At 49.0% G+C, this 16,102-nt stretch overlaps 1 protein-coding gene across 14 annotated transcripts in view; it reads left to right on the top strand.

Moving 5' to 3' along the window:
• Window positions 1-16,102, top strand: part of MTSS1 (MTSS I-BAR domain containing 1) — a 161,695-nt gene that overhangs the window by 112,748 nt on the left and 32,845 nt on the right. For all 14 annotated transcript variants that reach the window (XM_077847154.1, XM_077847147.1, XM_077847159.1 and 11 more), the window contains exons 4-5: window positions 13,542-13,626; window positions 15,995-16,086. In XM_077847154.1, the coding sequence (XP_077703280.1) occupies window positions 13,542-13,626; window positions 15,995-16,086 (177 nt within the window). The remainder of the gene's footprint in view (window positions 1-13,541; window positions 13,627-15,994; window positions 16,087-16,102) is intronic.

Here is a 16,102-nt window from a genome sequence, read left to right as displayed (position 1 = left end):
ACTTCACTACTGCTTGACCTTGAGACTCAGCTGGGAATCAGAAAGTAAAACCAGTTTATGGCCTTGTATTAACACATGGAGGAGCAGGATTGGCCGGCCGGTAGGGTCCTGTGGATACTTGGGTTGGGGCATGGGCTGCTTTCATGTCTGCCTGAGCCTTATACCTGCTTTCTCTGGTTGGAAAAGCCAGCTTTCTGTTGGCTGTTTCCGGGTTAGTTAGAAGAAACCTGATCAGAAACCATCCAAAGATTCATCCAGAAACTATTTGGGGAAGGTGTGGCTCGAGATAGAAATGGAGGGGAAGACAAGAAGGAGATGGTGATGAGTCCATGTGAGTGACCTTAGACTAAGCTGGGTAGGAAATTAGCAGCAACACAGAAGCCTGACTGCATCCTGTGTGCCACTGATGGAGTCTTGGGTGATGCGGCCTGTCTTCCTGTAGAATCTTACATCTTAGCTTCCCTTGATTAGTTCCCTGTTACAGTGGTAGGTGGCGTGTGCAGCAGGCATGGAGAGACAAGTGGGGAGCAGAGGGAGGTCAGGAAGAGAATTGGAAAAGAGCCAGTGTTTCAAGTCTGGAACTTGAAGCTTGACATGTTTGCCAGTTCCCACATACTGAGGTTTACTAGGCACCTACTATGTCCAAAGATGTGCACACAATCCATTATGTGCTATTTTATGAAGTGTCACTTCCTAGAAAATAAAGAGATCTCGAATTTGACTAGGCAGGGATGAGGTCCCCACAAAACTGGATTACATAGGGTCCTCCTGGATGGATTTGGGAAAGGATGATCTTGGGAAGAGTGATCTTGGGGAAGGATGCTTCTAGTGAGTAGGGAAAGGTCCTTTGTATGAATAAATAGCACCCTGCTCCAAAGGAAGCTGACAGGAGGTGACATAAGACCATCCGTGTCCACCCTGAAGCCAGGGCCATGCAGACCTGCCAGCTTGTACATGTAGTCTAGCAGGGATGTGGCCACAGTGGTTTGGATCTTGCTGATAAAGCAGATGTTTGAGTAGCAGGGTTTTTATTTTCCTTCAGTTACAGCAAGGGCAAGGGGCAAAAACCAGACTTCTCATCCATCAGATATTTTGAGATGTATTTGTAGCAGTGATAGGTCCTGAAGAATGTTTAAAAATTCTACAGACTCAGCCCTGGATACACATCCTGAATTCTATGTGTACCTTGGGCAAAGGACTTCACTTCTCTGAGCTTCCCTGTCCTCATCTGTAAAATGAGAATAATACCTACCTTATAATGATACCTACATGAGGAGTAGAATAAGGTTTTTAAAATTGAATACAGTGTGCTTGCAACTCCCTATTTGATTACAAGGACTCATAAATGGTAGCTATTCCTAATAATTTGGAGAGCAGCAAGACTGCTTCCTGAGAGTTGATTGTCAACACATTCTGGCGTAGTGTAGGGATGTACAGAAGCCGCTTAAAGGAATAGAGTAGCTCTTAGGCCAGTAACACATGAGGGTAACCTGATTCTAGATAGCAGAGGTTTTATTTTTATTTTTATTTTTTTTAAGGATTTTATTTATTTATTCATGAGAGACACAGAGAGAGGCAGAGACACACAGGTAGAGGGAGAAGCAGGCTTTCTGCAGGGAGCCCAATGTGGGGCTCAAGACCTGAGATCATGACCTGAGCTAATGGCAGACGCTCAACCACTAAGCCACTCAGGTGTCCCTATATAGCAGAGATTTTAAAAGTAAATTATTAGTCAGAGGGGGAGGGTCTGGTCACCAGCAGAAGCAGAATCAAGGGACAGCTAAAGAGACAGCATCAAGGGCTCACTCTCTGGGTTTCATCCCTTTAGGGGAGGTGAATACATCAGGCTCTCTCTGATCCCAAAGATACCAGCTGCCCTATTCTGTGTCCATATTGGTCATTAGGCCCCGTTCTAAATTATCTGGCCTTCCCTGAAGGCTGCTGGGAGGTAATGCCCAGATCAGTGGCTGTAAACATCTTATCTACCCAACAGTTCCATTTCACCAGCCAAGAAAACACGGCAGCCTGCATCTGCTTTGCTGGCACAAGCTGTCTTCCTTGAGTTGTGCACCTTGGCTCCAGCGGGAGCATCTTTTCTGCGCCTGTACATCCGAGGCAGACCCTTGCAGTGGGCGTTGATGGTGGCAGATGTCTGGGGGCCAGTGGCATTTCCTGGTTGACACCCCCACAGCATTTTCCATCCGGGCACCGTTCCATCCGACACAGCGGCAGGGAAGGTTCCCTGTTGGAATGCATTTGCTGCTGCTTGGTCTTCCCCAGAGTGTGAGCCGGTCCGTGTGTTTGTGTTTCCATATTACCACTCTCGCTTTGCTTTTAAAACAGCAACAAAGAGAGAGGAATATTGGTCTTTGTGGCTGCCAGTACCGTGCATGCCAAAATCTCGTGCTTGCTGAAGCCGCCAGATGGTGGTAGGACTGTGTGTGGTTTTGTTTCCTCTGCTTTTTGAAAAGTCGTGAAGTGGGAGAGGCTGGGGAGTGTGAGCTTGGCTGTAAGATTGTCAGCTGATAACAGTTTGGAGCGTCTTCCACCCCGCATGTGGGCACAAGGGTGTCTTCCCAAAACGTGTTGCTGACCCTCCCCAGCATTTGCTGAGTGCACAGTATTAGCTGTCCCGTAAACACCAGCTGGATTGTCCATCGCCTCTCCGGCGCATACAGTAGCTGAATAATACAGTTTTTCAAACAGGAAACTCCATGTGTTTTTCTCTTCCGTGAAGATGGAAGCCGGTTGTTAGGATTGCCATTGTAGCAAAAGGGAAGTTATGCTTCCTTTGTGGGGGAGCATTAAGGATTTATTTTTAAAAATCTGGGTTTTTTTCACTTTTGTCCCAAGGGATCCCACAGGACAAAGAGATCCTTCCACTGCTTAAAATACTGCTCACATTGCTCATCTGTGAGTTTCCTTGAAATCAGATGGTGTATTTGTTGCAAGAACGTTTGGGTGATCTAAGGTGCACATGCAAAAAGCATTGGGTCTTCTTGAAACCATCGCAGGGGTTAACATAAGGTGTTCGGATGCTGTTCAGCGATTGAAGTCTGACCAGTGTCTCTACTGAGCAGAGCCAGCTTAAGTGGCTGATGTAGATGGTAAACGGTCTGCATGGTAACCTGCAAGACCAGGAACTGGTTGTTTCTCCCCCTCCCCTCCCCTAAACAAATGTAGGGCATCAAATGATTCCACCTTTTCCCTGTTGTCCAACTCTCTATGCCCAAGGATAAAAATAAAATGCTGATGAAACCAAAAGAAACACAGTTAATTTGTTCTTAATATCCTGAGTGCCTTCCTTGACCTTTAATGAAAATGATGGTGCCCCTGACAGGAACCAGCCGCCTCACAAACGCGCGGTGACAGACTTAGGTGTGTTTGGCAAACAAGAGAGAAGACAGCCAATGTGGGACTCCTGAGAGGGCGTAGGGTGCTTCTTTGCTAATTAAATAGGCAAGAATGTGATGCTGAGCAGTAAGGAACTGCTGGCTTGTTGCTTGGCGAGTTTTCTGAGGGACCTTCCAGCCTGAAGGTCACCCTAAAGATTTCTTGCTTCTAAATTGCGAGGAGCTGTATGTTCCACAAGGGCTGGGGCTGCCTCCCTTTTCGCAGCACTTCCTTAGTATTTGCTGAGGGTGGGAATGTGGTCCTGTCTCTTCTCCAGCATCCTGGCTGCCATGAGATGCTTTTCCTTAAAGGAGGAAAGAGAGCTAGTTCAGCCTGGAGGTCCCCTGGAAAATCCACTTGCTGGAGCCTCAGGCCAGGACGCCCACCTCCAGCTGAGGTGCAGTTGGTTCCCTGCCTGGGTGCCCTAGTGCTCCCTGCAGACCCATTATTTACTTGGCTCAGCTGTGCTGGTACACCTACTGGCCTTTGGACTTGGCCTTTTGGACTGGATATTTGAATGTTTCATACTCTTTGTTAGCTAGGGCATCATGGTTGAATGTTTCCAAGGATAAGAATTGAGCTCCCCTCTTTCTTTTCTTTTTTTTTTTTCTTTTTGATTTTATTTATTTATTCATAAGAGACACACAGAGAGAGGTAGAGACACAGGCAGAGGGAGAAGCAGGCTCACTGCAGGGAACCCGATGCGGAACTCGATCCCAGGACCGCAGGATCATGACCTGAGCCCAAGGCAGATGCTCAACCACTGAACTTCCAGGAGCCCCTCCCTCCCCTCTTTCTTATTAGAATTCAGGCTCACACTCAGGTCCCAGAGACACTTTTACTCCCCCTTTTGGAGTCCAGGTACATCACTTAGAGTTATAAGAACCCTGAAGCCCACCTGCAAGATTGCAGGAGTGGGGCGCCGGCTTCCCAGGCAGGTATGGCTCAGGCGTGTGTGCGGAGCCATGGTGGCCGCGGTGAGGGCCGGCCCCCAGGCGTCCCCCAGGGTGGCAGATGGTGTCCCTGGCCGCGCCCTGATCACTCTGGCCAGAGCGGCAGCTGACGCATGCTGAGGCAGCTTCTGTGATGCCATGCCTGGGCAGCCTGCCAGCCGGCCGTCAAGGTGAAAGACACCTGACATTTCAAGACTTCTGGGCTCTTGAAGAGCAGGGAGGGGCTTGAGAGAAAGGACATACGTGCTCTTTCCTTGTACACCGAACCCCCGATATTACAACCCTGCCACAGGCCATTGGCAGGAGAGCTCCCGACTGTCCTGTGATGGTACCGAACAGCCGATTCCGTGGGACCTTTCCTTTCTATCCTTTATGGAAAGGAGGCTGGTGACACCACTGTCTTCATCTTTGCAATGTATAAATAAACAACAGAGATGGAGGGCCAGGGACACCTTCAAAAGCAGGCTAGCCAAGGACAGCTGCCTGCCTGTTTTTGAGGCCTGGGGCACCCGAACGATTGAAGCTCACTACAGTCAGCTGAGCGTGAACCTCTTGATACTACAGCTTTGAGTTCCATCAAATGACAACTTTGTTGATGCCCCACTAAGTACAAGCAGACCTTTCCAGGGCAGACCCCTTCTCAGCCTGTGGTCTCCTGAGATGTTGGGAAAGAAGGAATAATTCGGGCTTTCACAGAAACCGCCCTTTGTACAGTTAACTTGCCTTCCATGTTCTCATTAGCCAGCTCCCTGGAGAAGAGCCATATTCCAAGGGGAGCAGCGAGGGCTCGTCCTATGGTAGCTGGCACGTTGACGTGGACAGTCACTCCAGCAGGGCTAGACTTACTCTGGCTTCTGGCTTCCCATAGGACTTGGTTGATTATTGCCATACTGGAGCCCTATTTAATTGACCCGTTGATATAACCGGCGCTCTGTATTTCTCTAGAAACTGAACCAACCCCTGCCTTTAGTAAGCTCATAGCTGGCAGGCTTCTCTCCATATATCTACACAGTATGGACCATCATTAAATTATTTCATTATAAGGGATGTGCATCTTCGGAATATGAGTGTAAAATCAAGATTGGTTATTTCTTTTTTTTTTTAAGATTGATTATTTCTACGAAAGAAGTAAAATGCATAAATGCATAACCTTGAGGTTAGAAGCAAGTTGCCTTTAAAAAAGAAATAGTGTCATCAGTTGACACATGGATGATGCAGTGGTGAAATGAGATTGTAAAAAATCTGGGATAGTCAGACTGTTTCACAAGAAGCCCAAACTCTGAACCATACGTGATGCATTTCGTGTGTGACGTGTGCAGCAGAGACCTGAGACAGGAGTCAGTGCTGGTGTTTGTTAGAATATAGTCATCCACATTTGAGTCTAAGTGATTTAGACCCTTCCTGAGGTCACACAACTAGTGAGTGGGGGAGCTGGGCTTGGAATCCACATTGTTTGACTTCAAAGCCTAGCTCTTAACCCTATGACTCTACTGCTTTTCTCCTTGATCCCCGTGTTAATTCGGGAGATGGCAGGGAGCTGGCGCCACGACTCCAGATTAGCCATGGTGAGCGTGCCGCTGTGGGAGCTCCGTCACTTGTGCGGGCTAATCGGGGTCTGCATGTCACTCAAGTACGTGGCATGGGGGGGAATGCAGCTGTGAAGGGGCCCCCAGGACTCCTTTGAGGTCAGTGGGGAGGGGACAGGTCACATACCACAACAGGTAAGATTTGTTGTGGATAAAACAGAGGTATTTTGGAAAAAGATTGCTGATAAAAAAATATGTCACAGGTCGACCTACAGCCTTATATGATATGTTTGATATATCTGGTGTGTTTGGTGGTTGTATGCCGGAACCACACGCGGCTACCCCTGTTAGATCTTTTAAACTTTAACCAGGTGGGCGTAGGAAGCAATTTCATGCATCCATGTGCAGCAAGGATGGAGCACCTCTCTGGGCTAGGGTTGTATGGCCCCTGTGGGTGTCCTCTGTCACCCATCTTCAGAGACACTTTGGGGCAGTCAGTGCATCGCTGGTCTGCATCCAGATAGAAGTCACGAGCTGTTGAGTGGCTAGACGTCACCTTCTTACTCCACCTTGTTCCTCTGAGCCCGTGCTGGTCTCACGAAGGAGCTCTTCCTAAATACACCGAGGATGGGTCTTCTGTGCCTGGGATTGCGGGATTTTCTGCCTCCCTTTCATGGCTGTGTGGATACTTCTGGTGTCTTACACTTGTGCATAAGCTACCTCTGGAGGAATTAATGTGTCCCTAGGGCTGTAGGGGAGAGAGTTAGTGCCTTTTGACTTTGTGGGGAATGTCAGTTGTGTATTTTGAAATTACTGTTTCTTTAATGGCAAGTGGAGTATTTTCTTCATTGCATGAACAGGGGGTGCCTGTTATCTCCGAGCTTAGGAAGCCCCGGGGGTGGGCAGCAAACTGAACAGCCTTTTGGAGCAGCTGCAGTGTGTTTGTGGGGCCGCTGCTGTCCGGATGGATGTGTCAGCTGTGGCTTCTCCAGGCCCAGCGCCAAGGTCAAGGGAGCCCTCTTGAGAGAAGGTCACTGGTCCCCTGTTCCAGTGGTTCTCAACAGGGGCGATTTTGCCCTCCAGGGGGACATTTGACAATGTCTGGAGACGTTTCTGGTCATCATGACTTGGGGTGTGCTGCTGGCATCTGGAGGTTCGGGTATGCTGCGGGACGCCTTGCGGTGCATGGGGCCGCCCCGTACAACAAAGAAAGATCTGGTCCAGGACGTGAGCAGCGCTGAGGTCCAGAAACCGTGCAGTAGGTGAGCGGGCCCCTCCCTTGGAGCCCTCTCCTTCGGAGGCTTCAGAGACATTCTCCTGTGCAGGGTTCCTCTGACTGCTAATTAGGCCTCCGACAGCATAGGCCCTCAGAGGCCCTCCGGGAGGCACAGTGACTTATTGTGGTCATGCGCTTCCACCAGGAGCTTCTTAAATCTTGTTCCCCCACCCCCCACTCTGCCGCAGAAGCTGGGCCCGACAGACCGGCTTTTCAGTCCTCGCTGGCCACCTGCACGCTGCAGACCCTACCGTGGCCCATGCATTATTCCCCGCGCTGTGTGGGGAGACGGAAGCCGCCTGCAAATGAGGCGGCGTGGAGGGATGGGACGATGCCACTGGCTGCATGCCTCTGTCCTGCCTCTCCGCAAAGCCGCTGTGGCTGGTTGCAGGCTGAAGGGTGTATATAGTAGCCCTGTCGGACTTTGGGTGGTGGTGGGGGACGACAGTGGCTCAGTGTCTTCTTATTTTCTCCTGTCATCCCCAAAATGGCATGAAACAGTTTGTATTCTGTTTGTGACTTTAATGTGCCTCTTTGTCCTCAGTTGGAAATGTCTCCAGCTTGTCATAGCAGGTAAAGGGCCTGTGGGGATCCGTGAAAGTGAGGCTTGGATTCTGCTGTACCACTTCCCAACCGTGTAGCCCTCACACGTTAGGTACCTCTACTGAGCTCCAGTTTTTCCATTTGTAAAGTGGGGACAATAATCCTAACCCCACAGCATTGCTGCAAAGATTGCGTTCCCTGCAGCATTTCATAACTGCCCCCCCCCCCCCCCCCCGCCAGTGCCCCTCAAGGGTCAGGCCCTTGTCATCATCTCTGGAGTCCCTGTGATTCTTGCTGCATGATAGATCCTTACCACGGGGTGCACTGAGTCTCCCAAAGAGCTAGGTTGAAGTCTTAACCATCCCCTGGTACCTGTGAATGGGACCTCACTTGGACATGAGGTCTTTGCAGCTGTAAGCAAATTAAGGTGAGGTCATTAGGCTGAGCCCTAATCCAGGACACCAGGTGTCTCTGTAAGAAGACAGAAATTTAGACAGAGACGCCTGCAGAGAAGGAAATGCCTTCACAGGTGCCTTATGTGAGGAGGGATACACACAGCAGTTGTTGCCCCTCAGCAGTGAAGACTGAGCGTGGAGTGACGCATTGACAAGCCAAGGATTGCCTGTAACCACCAGAAGCTGGGAAGAGGTGGCGAGGATTCTCTCCTGGGGTTTCCATGGGAGCACAGCCCTGCCCACACCTTCCTGTCAGACTTCTGGCCTCTAGAAGTGTGAGACCGTACACGATGGTGGTTTTAAGCCAACTGGTTTGGGGTGTTGGCTAGGACAGACCTAGGAAACTGATGCAGTCCTCAATAAGCATTTGTGGAATTTTTAAGTGTTTTCTGGTGCATTCCGCCGCAGCATTCATACTTTGATAATCTAGCCTCTGGACTTTATTCTTTTTTTCTACACCATCTGTGTCCTTTGCCATTCATCCAGTATAGATCACCAGCTGATTTTGTGCCTATGTTATTTATAAAAACCTGTGCTTGTTAGGGGAGAAAGTTCTTACATGTACCACATTGAAAAGAATGAAGATTTTTGCCATAAAGTATTCTTGGGTCCCTCAGCAGCCACTGACAAGGCCGCTGTTTCTTTCAGCAGCAGGTTGCTTCCTGGTGCTAGGGGGAAAGCATAGGAGGCCCATGCTTCCCTTCCCTCTTCTTTCAACCTGCAAGAAACAGAACCAAATCAAAGTGGCTTTAAAAAATAAGGACACACATATGCTCTTGCAAGACAGGAGCTCCAGGTCCAGAGGTTGACCAGGCTTTGTGAGTTAGCTTGAAGGCTCAGGGAGGTCACTGGGGACTCGGGCCCCTGTGTCTTCTGTCCCAAGGACAGGCGTCCCTGTGTCCATAATGACTGGGCAGCCTGCTTTCTGGGGTCTCTTTGGTCTCCTGATGTTAAGATCGGGGATCATTTTCCCTACAGGCCTCTGCAACAACCTTCTCTCATCTTTGTCCCATCCCTGAACCAGCCACTGCCAGAGGGGGTGGAATTAGGTCCACTGGCCGACTTAACCATCTGAGGATGAGTGGGCTCTGGAGAGACACACAGTGCCCCTCTCCAGATTAGCAAGTCTCACGCAGTGTGGGTGGACAAAATAATGCCCTCCCCAAAGGTGTCAACGTCTTCATCCCCAAGACCTGTGACTGTTACCACAGTGCAAGGCAAAAGGGACTCTGCAGCTGTGATTCACTTAAGGATCTTGAGATGGGGAGATTATCCTGGATCATCCAGCTGGGTCTGTGTAATCACAAGGGTTCTTACAAGAAGAACGTAGAGGATCAGTGTCAGAGAAGATGTGAGGACAGTGCAGAGGTCAAGAAGAGAAAAGATGCTAAGCTGCTGGCTTTCAAGGTCCTAGAAGAGGCCACAAGCCAAGGGATGCAGGCGGCCTGTAGAGGCTGGAAAAGGCAAGGAACAGATTCGCCTCCAAAAGGAACACAGCCCTCTTGACACCTTGATTTTAGCCTAGTGAAACAGATTTCTGACTTCCAAAACTGTAAGATAATAAATACTATGTTGCTATAAGCCAGTAAGTTTGGGGTAATTTATTAAAAAAAAAAAAAAAAAAGGAAAGGAAAGGAATATATACCGTTGTTTCCATAGATTGGTCTCGTATCAGTATAGACTTTTTCTAAGACTCTTGTATTTATTTTGAATATTGTATAGCGCGTATGTAGGAGACGCACAAAGATTTATGGATTAAGCAAAAGACAAACCCAGCCCCTGGTCCTGCCTCCAGGTGTGGCCAGGCCAGCCTGGTGGTTTGCTCTCCGAATGGTAAATGTTGGTTCTTTCTTTCAGCGTCAGTGCTGGGTGTGGGGAATACAGAAACAAGTGAGATCTTGTCCTCACTCACAAGCTGCTGAGTGTCTCAGCCAGCCATTTGATTCCATAAATATTCTCACTGTCACATCGGAGCTCTTCCAGATGTCTGCTCCGTCTTTGTAGCTAAAGCTGGTTTCCTCTAAAGCTTTTTCAAACTTGCTGATTTTTTTTTTTTTTTTGGTAAGTTTTAGCAAGGGTCAGAAAGAGCATAAGATGTTAAGCACATCCACAGATAGAGCTATTTTTAGGGTGCCCCATGTTGCTTCGATCAGCAGTCGTTCCAGCAGACGGGTGCTGGGGTCCACAGAGGAGGTCATCTCCCTGCCTCCTGCCTTGTGCCAATTGGACAGAGACGCTGCTGTTTGGAAGATTTCCTGGCAGTTTTTCTTCCTCTCCTGTCCGGGCTTTCCTGTGCTGCTGGGGCCCGGCCATGAGCACATACAGCTTCTCTAGAAACTTCTTGTTATTGTACCGAAGTTCAGCTATTTCTGGAAAGCCTTGGGCTTTCCTGGGGAATGACCCATGACCGGTGGCCATCCATGGAAGGTTACAGACATAATGGAGCAGAGAAATGGGGCGAGAGAACCAACCGTGAGTGATCTTTTGCAACCCTAGAAGTCTCTCTTGAGGAAACTGAGGCATGGGTTGTTAGTGAAGCAGCTGTCCGCTACTTCACTCCCAGTGGTAGCATAGCAAGGATTGGAGCTCAGTCTTCTGGCACCAGTTGGACATTTCTGGGCTCTACAACCAGAATCTGAGAGCCAGACTTTAAAGGCCTAACGCCCCTCATAACGGGTCCATAAGTAAATTTAGCAGCATTTATTCTAGGCTCCTGCCTCTGTCCCTGCCTACCTTCCTTTGTCCGTAGTAAGAGCCATATATGCGGAGTGTGTGAAAAGCTTATTAGGCTCTGGAAGCTCAGCCTGGGTTGGAATCCCACTTACTAGCAGCGTGACCTTGGACAAATTCCTATCTGCAAAATGGGGATAGTTGTACTAGCACGACCAGGAGTGTTTCAAGGATTGAAGGAGTTCGTGTGTGTCCGTCACTTATCCCAGGGCCAGGCACAGCCTGAGCTCCCTGCAGATGACTCCCCTGCCCCCGACCTGCACTGTAGATGCCCACGTGCTATTCCCAGGGCAAGTCTGCCTTCTGTGCTTTATTTACCCTGCTCCCTAGAAGGGGATTTGCCTTCCAGTTTTTACCGTTGTCAGCAACATTTCGATGACTGTCCTCGTAGGTAAGGATTTGCTCTCGTCCTTAATTGTTTTCTCCGGTTCAATTTCTTAGAAGTAGAATTGCCAGGTCAAAGAGGGACTTGTTTTTAAAGGCTTTTCTGGTTCGACGCTGCCAAATTCTCCTCCAGAAAAGTACTAGTTGACACTCCTCCCAGCAGTGAATGAATGTGCCAGTTTCCTTGCATGGCCAGGTTATTAACTTTTAATCAAATGAAGGCCCAGGAAAAATAGGAGATATTTCCCTGGGGATGAAGTGTTTCTCCTCTTTGCTTATAAGCAACAAAAGCTCCGGAGAACCTGGAGAGCGAGCCCAGGAGGCAACAGCGCGCGTGCCAACAGCGCCCTCTGCTGGTTCTCCCTGGTGGAGACTGGTGAGCGGCCGGAGATGGGGGTGACCAGGTGCTCTAACTCCTGAGAATGGCTGCAGGTGCCAGGTGCTAAAGGGCAGCATTTTACCAAGACTCCCGGCTGCTTCTGCCCAGCTTCAGGTGGCCTTTAGCTCTTGCTCACGTTTTCTTACAGCAGTGTCTCACAGCTGGGATTTTGCTTCCCAGGGAACACTTCCTACCGTCTTAGAGACATGTCTCGATGTCATAAATCGGGGTATGTGTGTTTTGGGGGGTGCTACTGATTTGTGGAAAGTCAAGGCCAGGGATGCTGCTGAATACCCTACAATGCACAGGATTCCCCCCCACCCCCCAACAAAGAATCATCTGGCCTGCATGTCAGTAGTATCCAGGCCGAGAAACTGTTTTTTAGAGAAGCAGGAGAGAGACACCTGGGTGACTCAGTTGGTTAAGCGTCTGCCTTCGGCTCAGGTCATGATCTCAGCATCCTGAGATCGAGCCCCTTGCTCAGTGGGGAGTCTGCTTCTCCCTTTCCCTCTCAAATAAATCTTAAAAAAAAAAAAAAAAGCGCAAAACAAAAAGGAACGAGAGAATTGTTCTAGAAGGCTTCTCTCGGTGGCTCAGTGGTTTAGCGCCACCTTCAGCTGAGGGCCTGGTGCTGGAGCCTCGGGATCAAGTCCCACATTGGGCTCCCTGCATGGAGCCTGCTTCTCCCTCTGCCTGTGTCTCTGCCTCTCTCTCTCTCTGTGTCTATCATGAATAAATAAATAAAATAAAATAAAATAAAAATAGAAGGCTTCTCTTTTCAGACTAAAATCGGATTAAATTTAATATTTAATTTTAGGATTGTTAATATTTAAATTTAATATTTTAATAAGTTTAATATTACTATTATCACTAATTTTGTTGTTGTTGTTCTGGAAACCTGTTTTGCACAATGAAGTGGAAAATAAGAGGAACTGAAATAGCACATTGGCATTTCTAGAAGAGTGGGCAGAGGGAGAGACACGAACCATGATAACATCACCAGTTAATAAGGGAGGGCATTTTTTTCCCCCTATTAACTCAGCTACGGTACCTGCCATAAAGGCCTTGTCTGTGAAAATTAGTGCTTTATTTGACACTCCTCCCACCCCCCCCTCATTTCATGAATCCCAGTATTTTCATGTTTATAATTGCACTTTCCAGTGCTTGATGCTGAATTCCCATCTGTGGTTGTAATCTCCAACTAAATGCTGATTCAGGCATTGTTTCTAGGAGGGGAACTTAACGAGGGTGTCTAAAGGGAGCAGTATGACAAGGATTTCGGGAAAAATCAAACTGAATTACACCTTAAACTCTCATTGTTGAGTCTGAGGACCTCCTTCACTGGTGTGACCCGAACGCTCTAGAAATAACACTCCCTGATTTCATTCTGCTTTGGCCTTGCTTGTCTTTATTACTTGTGTTTTAGAATATGTATCTTGAAACAGCTAGAGTGGCCTTATTAGCTGTTCTAAATAACGCTAAGGGGATTATTTTGCCAGAAGTGGAAAGCAAAACGAAACAGGACAATACAACGGCTTTTTCCTTAAATATCAAATACTCCATTTGTCAGACTTCAGGTCATGATCTGTTAGTGGGTTGTGAAATCCATTTTGGGGTCATAGTCGGCATTTAAAGAAAATCAGAATAAGAAATATTACTGGGCGTTGTACATAGTATAAAAGGTCCCTTTCATTGTGGTGATTGTAGAAAAACATGTCACCATAGAATTACGCGTGCACACACATGTATGTGTGCACATACGCGTGGTGAGAGGCAGTGGCTTAGGTGTCACCCCATGGTGAAATCTGGCCTGTTTGGGGATGATGATTTCATTTTCTTTTCAAGATTTCATTGATTCCCACTTGTCTTCTGTCCTCAGCTTTGCCTGTGTTTCTCTTGCAGGTGGAACCCGGGAGATTGGCTCTGCCCTGACCAGGATGTGCATGAGGCACAGAAGCATAGAGGCCAAGCTCAGGCAGTTTTCGAGGTGAGGAGCGCCTCCTGCCCCGATCTCACAGGCCCTCTCTGGTTTCCGGTGAAGGGTCCACTGACTTGCCCCAGGCATCAGCTGTTTCCCCGTAGCTTTGAAATGCCCATAGCCCATCACGCTGCTCACTCACCAACAGGTGTTTGTGGGTCATCTGCTGCATGCCAGGCTCTGGTTCATGTGCTGAGGATGCAGGGAACAACCCGATGGCCTGGGTCCCTTCCCTCGGGGAGCCTGCACCCCACTTTGAGATCTGCTTTGTGCTCCTGTGTCTTTCTCCTCACCATCTGCCAGTGTGAGAGCAATGCGTCCACCCTCTGCAGAAGCCTCTGGAAGGAGAGCTGCAGGACTGGGGGGTGGGCACACCCGGACCATGTGGGTCCTCTCCGCTCACCGTGGAGGATGTTGGTAGTGATGGAGCCCTCCATGCTGCCAGCCTCTTGTCTGTCTTACCAGCATCCAGAATGGGCAGACCTGGCAGCGGTTGGCATGGGGATCTGGAGTCCCCAGTGTTCCAGTAAGGGGGAGGACATTCTTCCCAGCAGATTTGCCCGTTTTGCTGTATGGATAGCAAGTTGTGTGGGAGGGGCTGTCCCAGTGAAATACCTCTGACCTTCGTGGCCGGGCCACCATGGGAGGTGGTGGATCGTGATGGAAGGTGCCTGGTGTTGGAGGCAGGCGGGCCTGGGTTTGAACCTGGGCTGGCCCCTCAGGTACTATAATCTCGGCTGCTGTAAAATGGGGTTCTTGTGAAAATTAGTGGAATGTCCCTGCATCTCTAGCATAAAGCGCCTGCATAGTGGGTGATGAAATCTGCCTTCCTTCCCTCCTGCTCGCTCTCAGGTGGTGCTCCCGGACCATGCAGCACCTTGTCTCACACTTGCCATCCGGGTTTATTTGCAAGCCAGTCTTGCAGTTACCCCACCCCATTTTAGTGATAGAGGGAGACACCAGTTCAACAGCAGTGCTTATTGAGTACCTGTTGTATGCCAGGCACGGTCTTAGGGTGTGTGGGGTGTAGCAGTGACTGCGGCCGTGCCCTGCTCTCATGGGGCTTGTGTGTAGACACTGCGTACACCTCACACAGCCTCAGAGGGCGGTCAAGGCCACAGGTAGAATCCTGGGATATGAGATAGGTGCCTGCCGTTCCATCCTGGGCGGCTCGGGAGCCAGTCTGTTCAGAGGGGAGATTTGAACAGAGACCTGGAAGAAACAAGAGAGTGAGCTGTGTTGATGGCTGGAGGGAGTGTGTGTGAGGGGGGAAACTCCCAAGTAGACCCTTGATGAGGAAAGGAGGGAATTGTACCAAGAACTGAAGATTTTCCGGAGGCCCATGATCAAAAGTAGTGTGAGAACACCTTCAGCGAGTAATTCTCACCAGTGCAATTTGAGCGACTTACGGGCACTTGCTCATTTTTCTACAACATCTCTGTATTGTAGGAATGCATCCATTTTCCTTCTATTACACAGACATAAACCCTGGTGGGGGGGTCCATGCCTTGCCCGGTTCCTCTGTGTGGGGAGCTGCTTGAGGACAGTGTGCAACATGAGGAGATGTACTTGGGCCGGGGGGGTGGGGAGGAGCGGGTGCCTTCCCCACTCTGACCCAGAAGCTGGCTGCTTGCCTCTTCCTCCTCTGGGCTGTCCACAATTAGTCTACATTCATGACTTCTAGTCCTGAATGTGCATCAGAATCACGCAGCTCGTTTTTAAAAAATAGTAATGCTGAGGTCCCACCCTGCAGGTTTTTGTCAGGCATTAGGTCTGGGATGAAGCCCTGGTGTCGTTACCTTTTTAAATAAAGCTCTTTAGGTGCTGTTGCTGTTGTTTTTTTTTTTTTTTTAATTTATTTGAGAGAGAGAAAGCAGAGTGTGTATGCTCAAGAGAGAGCGTGAGCAGGGTTGAGGGGCAGAGGGAGAGAGAAGCAGGCTCTCCGCTGAGCAAGGAGCCTGATGCAGGACTTGATGCCAGGACCCCGAGATCATGACCTGAGCTGAAGGCAGACGCTTAACTGACTGAGCCACCCAGGCTCCCCTTTCCAGGTGCTTCTGTTGTGCAGCCAGAGGGTGACCCCACTGGACTGTGACCTGCTTGTGAACACGAGTTAGAATATAAGCAGGGGAGACGGGAAGAGGGCTCACTCCAACTTGTCAGGTTAGCAGCTCCTAAAAGTCACTGAAGAGCATCCTGAGAATGACTTTGTTACAAAATGGGGGGATTTGGATGTGAACGTGAGCTTAGTGCTCAGTCTGCTACCTTGTGTGGCATCAAGTTCTCATGACATAGGTAGTTTTGACTACCAGGTATAAACCTTGACAACAGAATGTATCTGTTTAATTTCTCCTTTTCTTTCTTTTTCTGGTAAAAGTGCTTTAATCGATTGTCTGATAAATCCACTTCAAGAACAGATGGAAGAATGGAAGAAAGTGGCCAACCAGCTGGATAAAGACCACGCAAAAGGTACAGGGGCAAGCCG

The sequence above is a fragment of the Canis aureus genome, chromosome 14 (genome assembly GCF_053574225.1).
Source record: "Canis aureus isolate CA01 chromosome 14, VMU_Caureus_v.1.0, whole genome shotgun sequence".
Classification (NCBI taxonomy): domain Eukaryota; kingdom Metazoa; phylum Chordata; class Mammalia; order Carnivora; family Canidae; genus Canis; species Canis aureus.
Note: the sequence above shows the minus strand (reverse complement) of the source record. Positions and strands in the feature narration are given on the sequence as shown.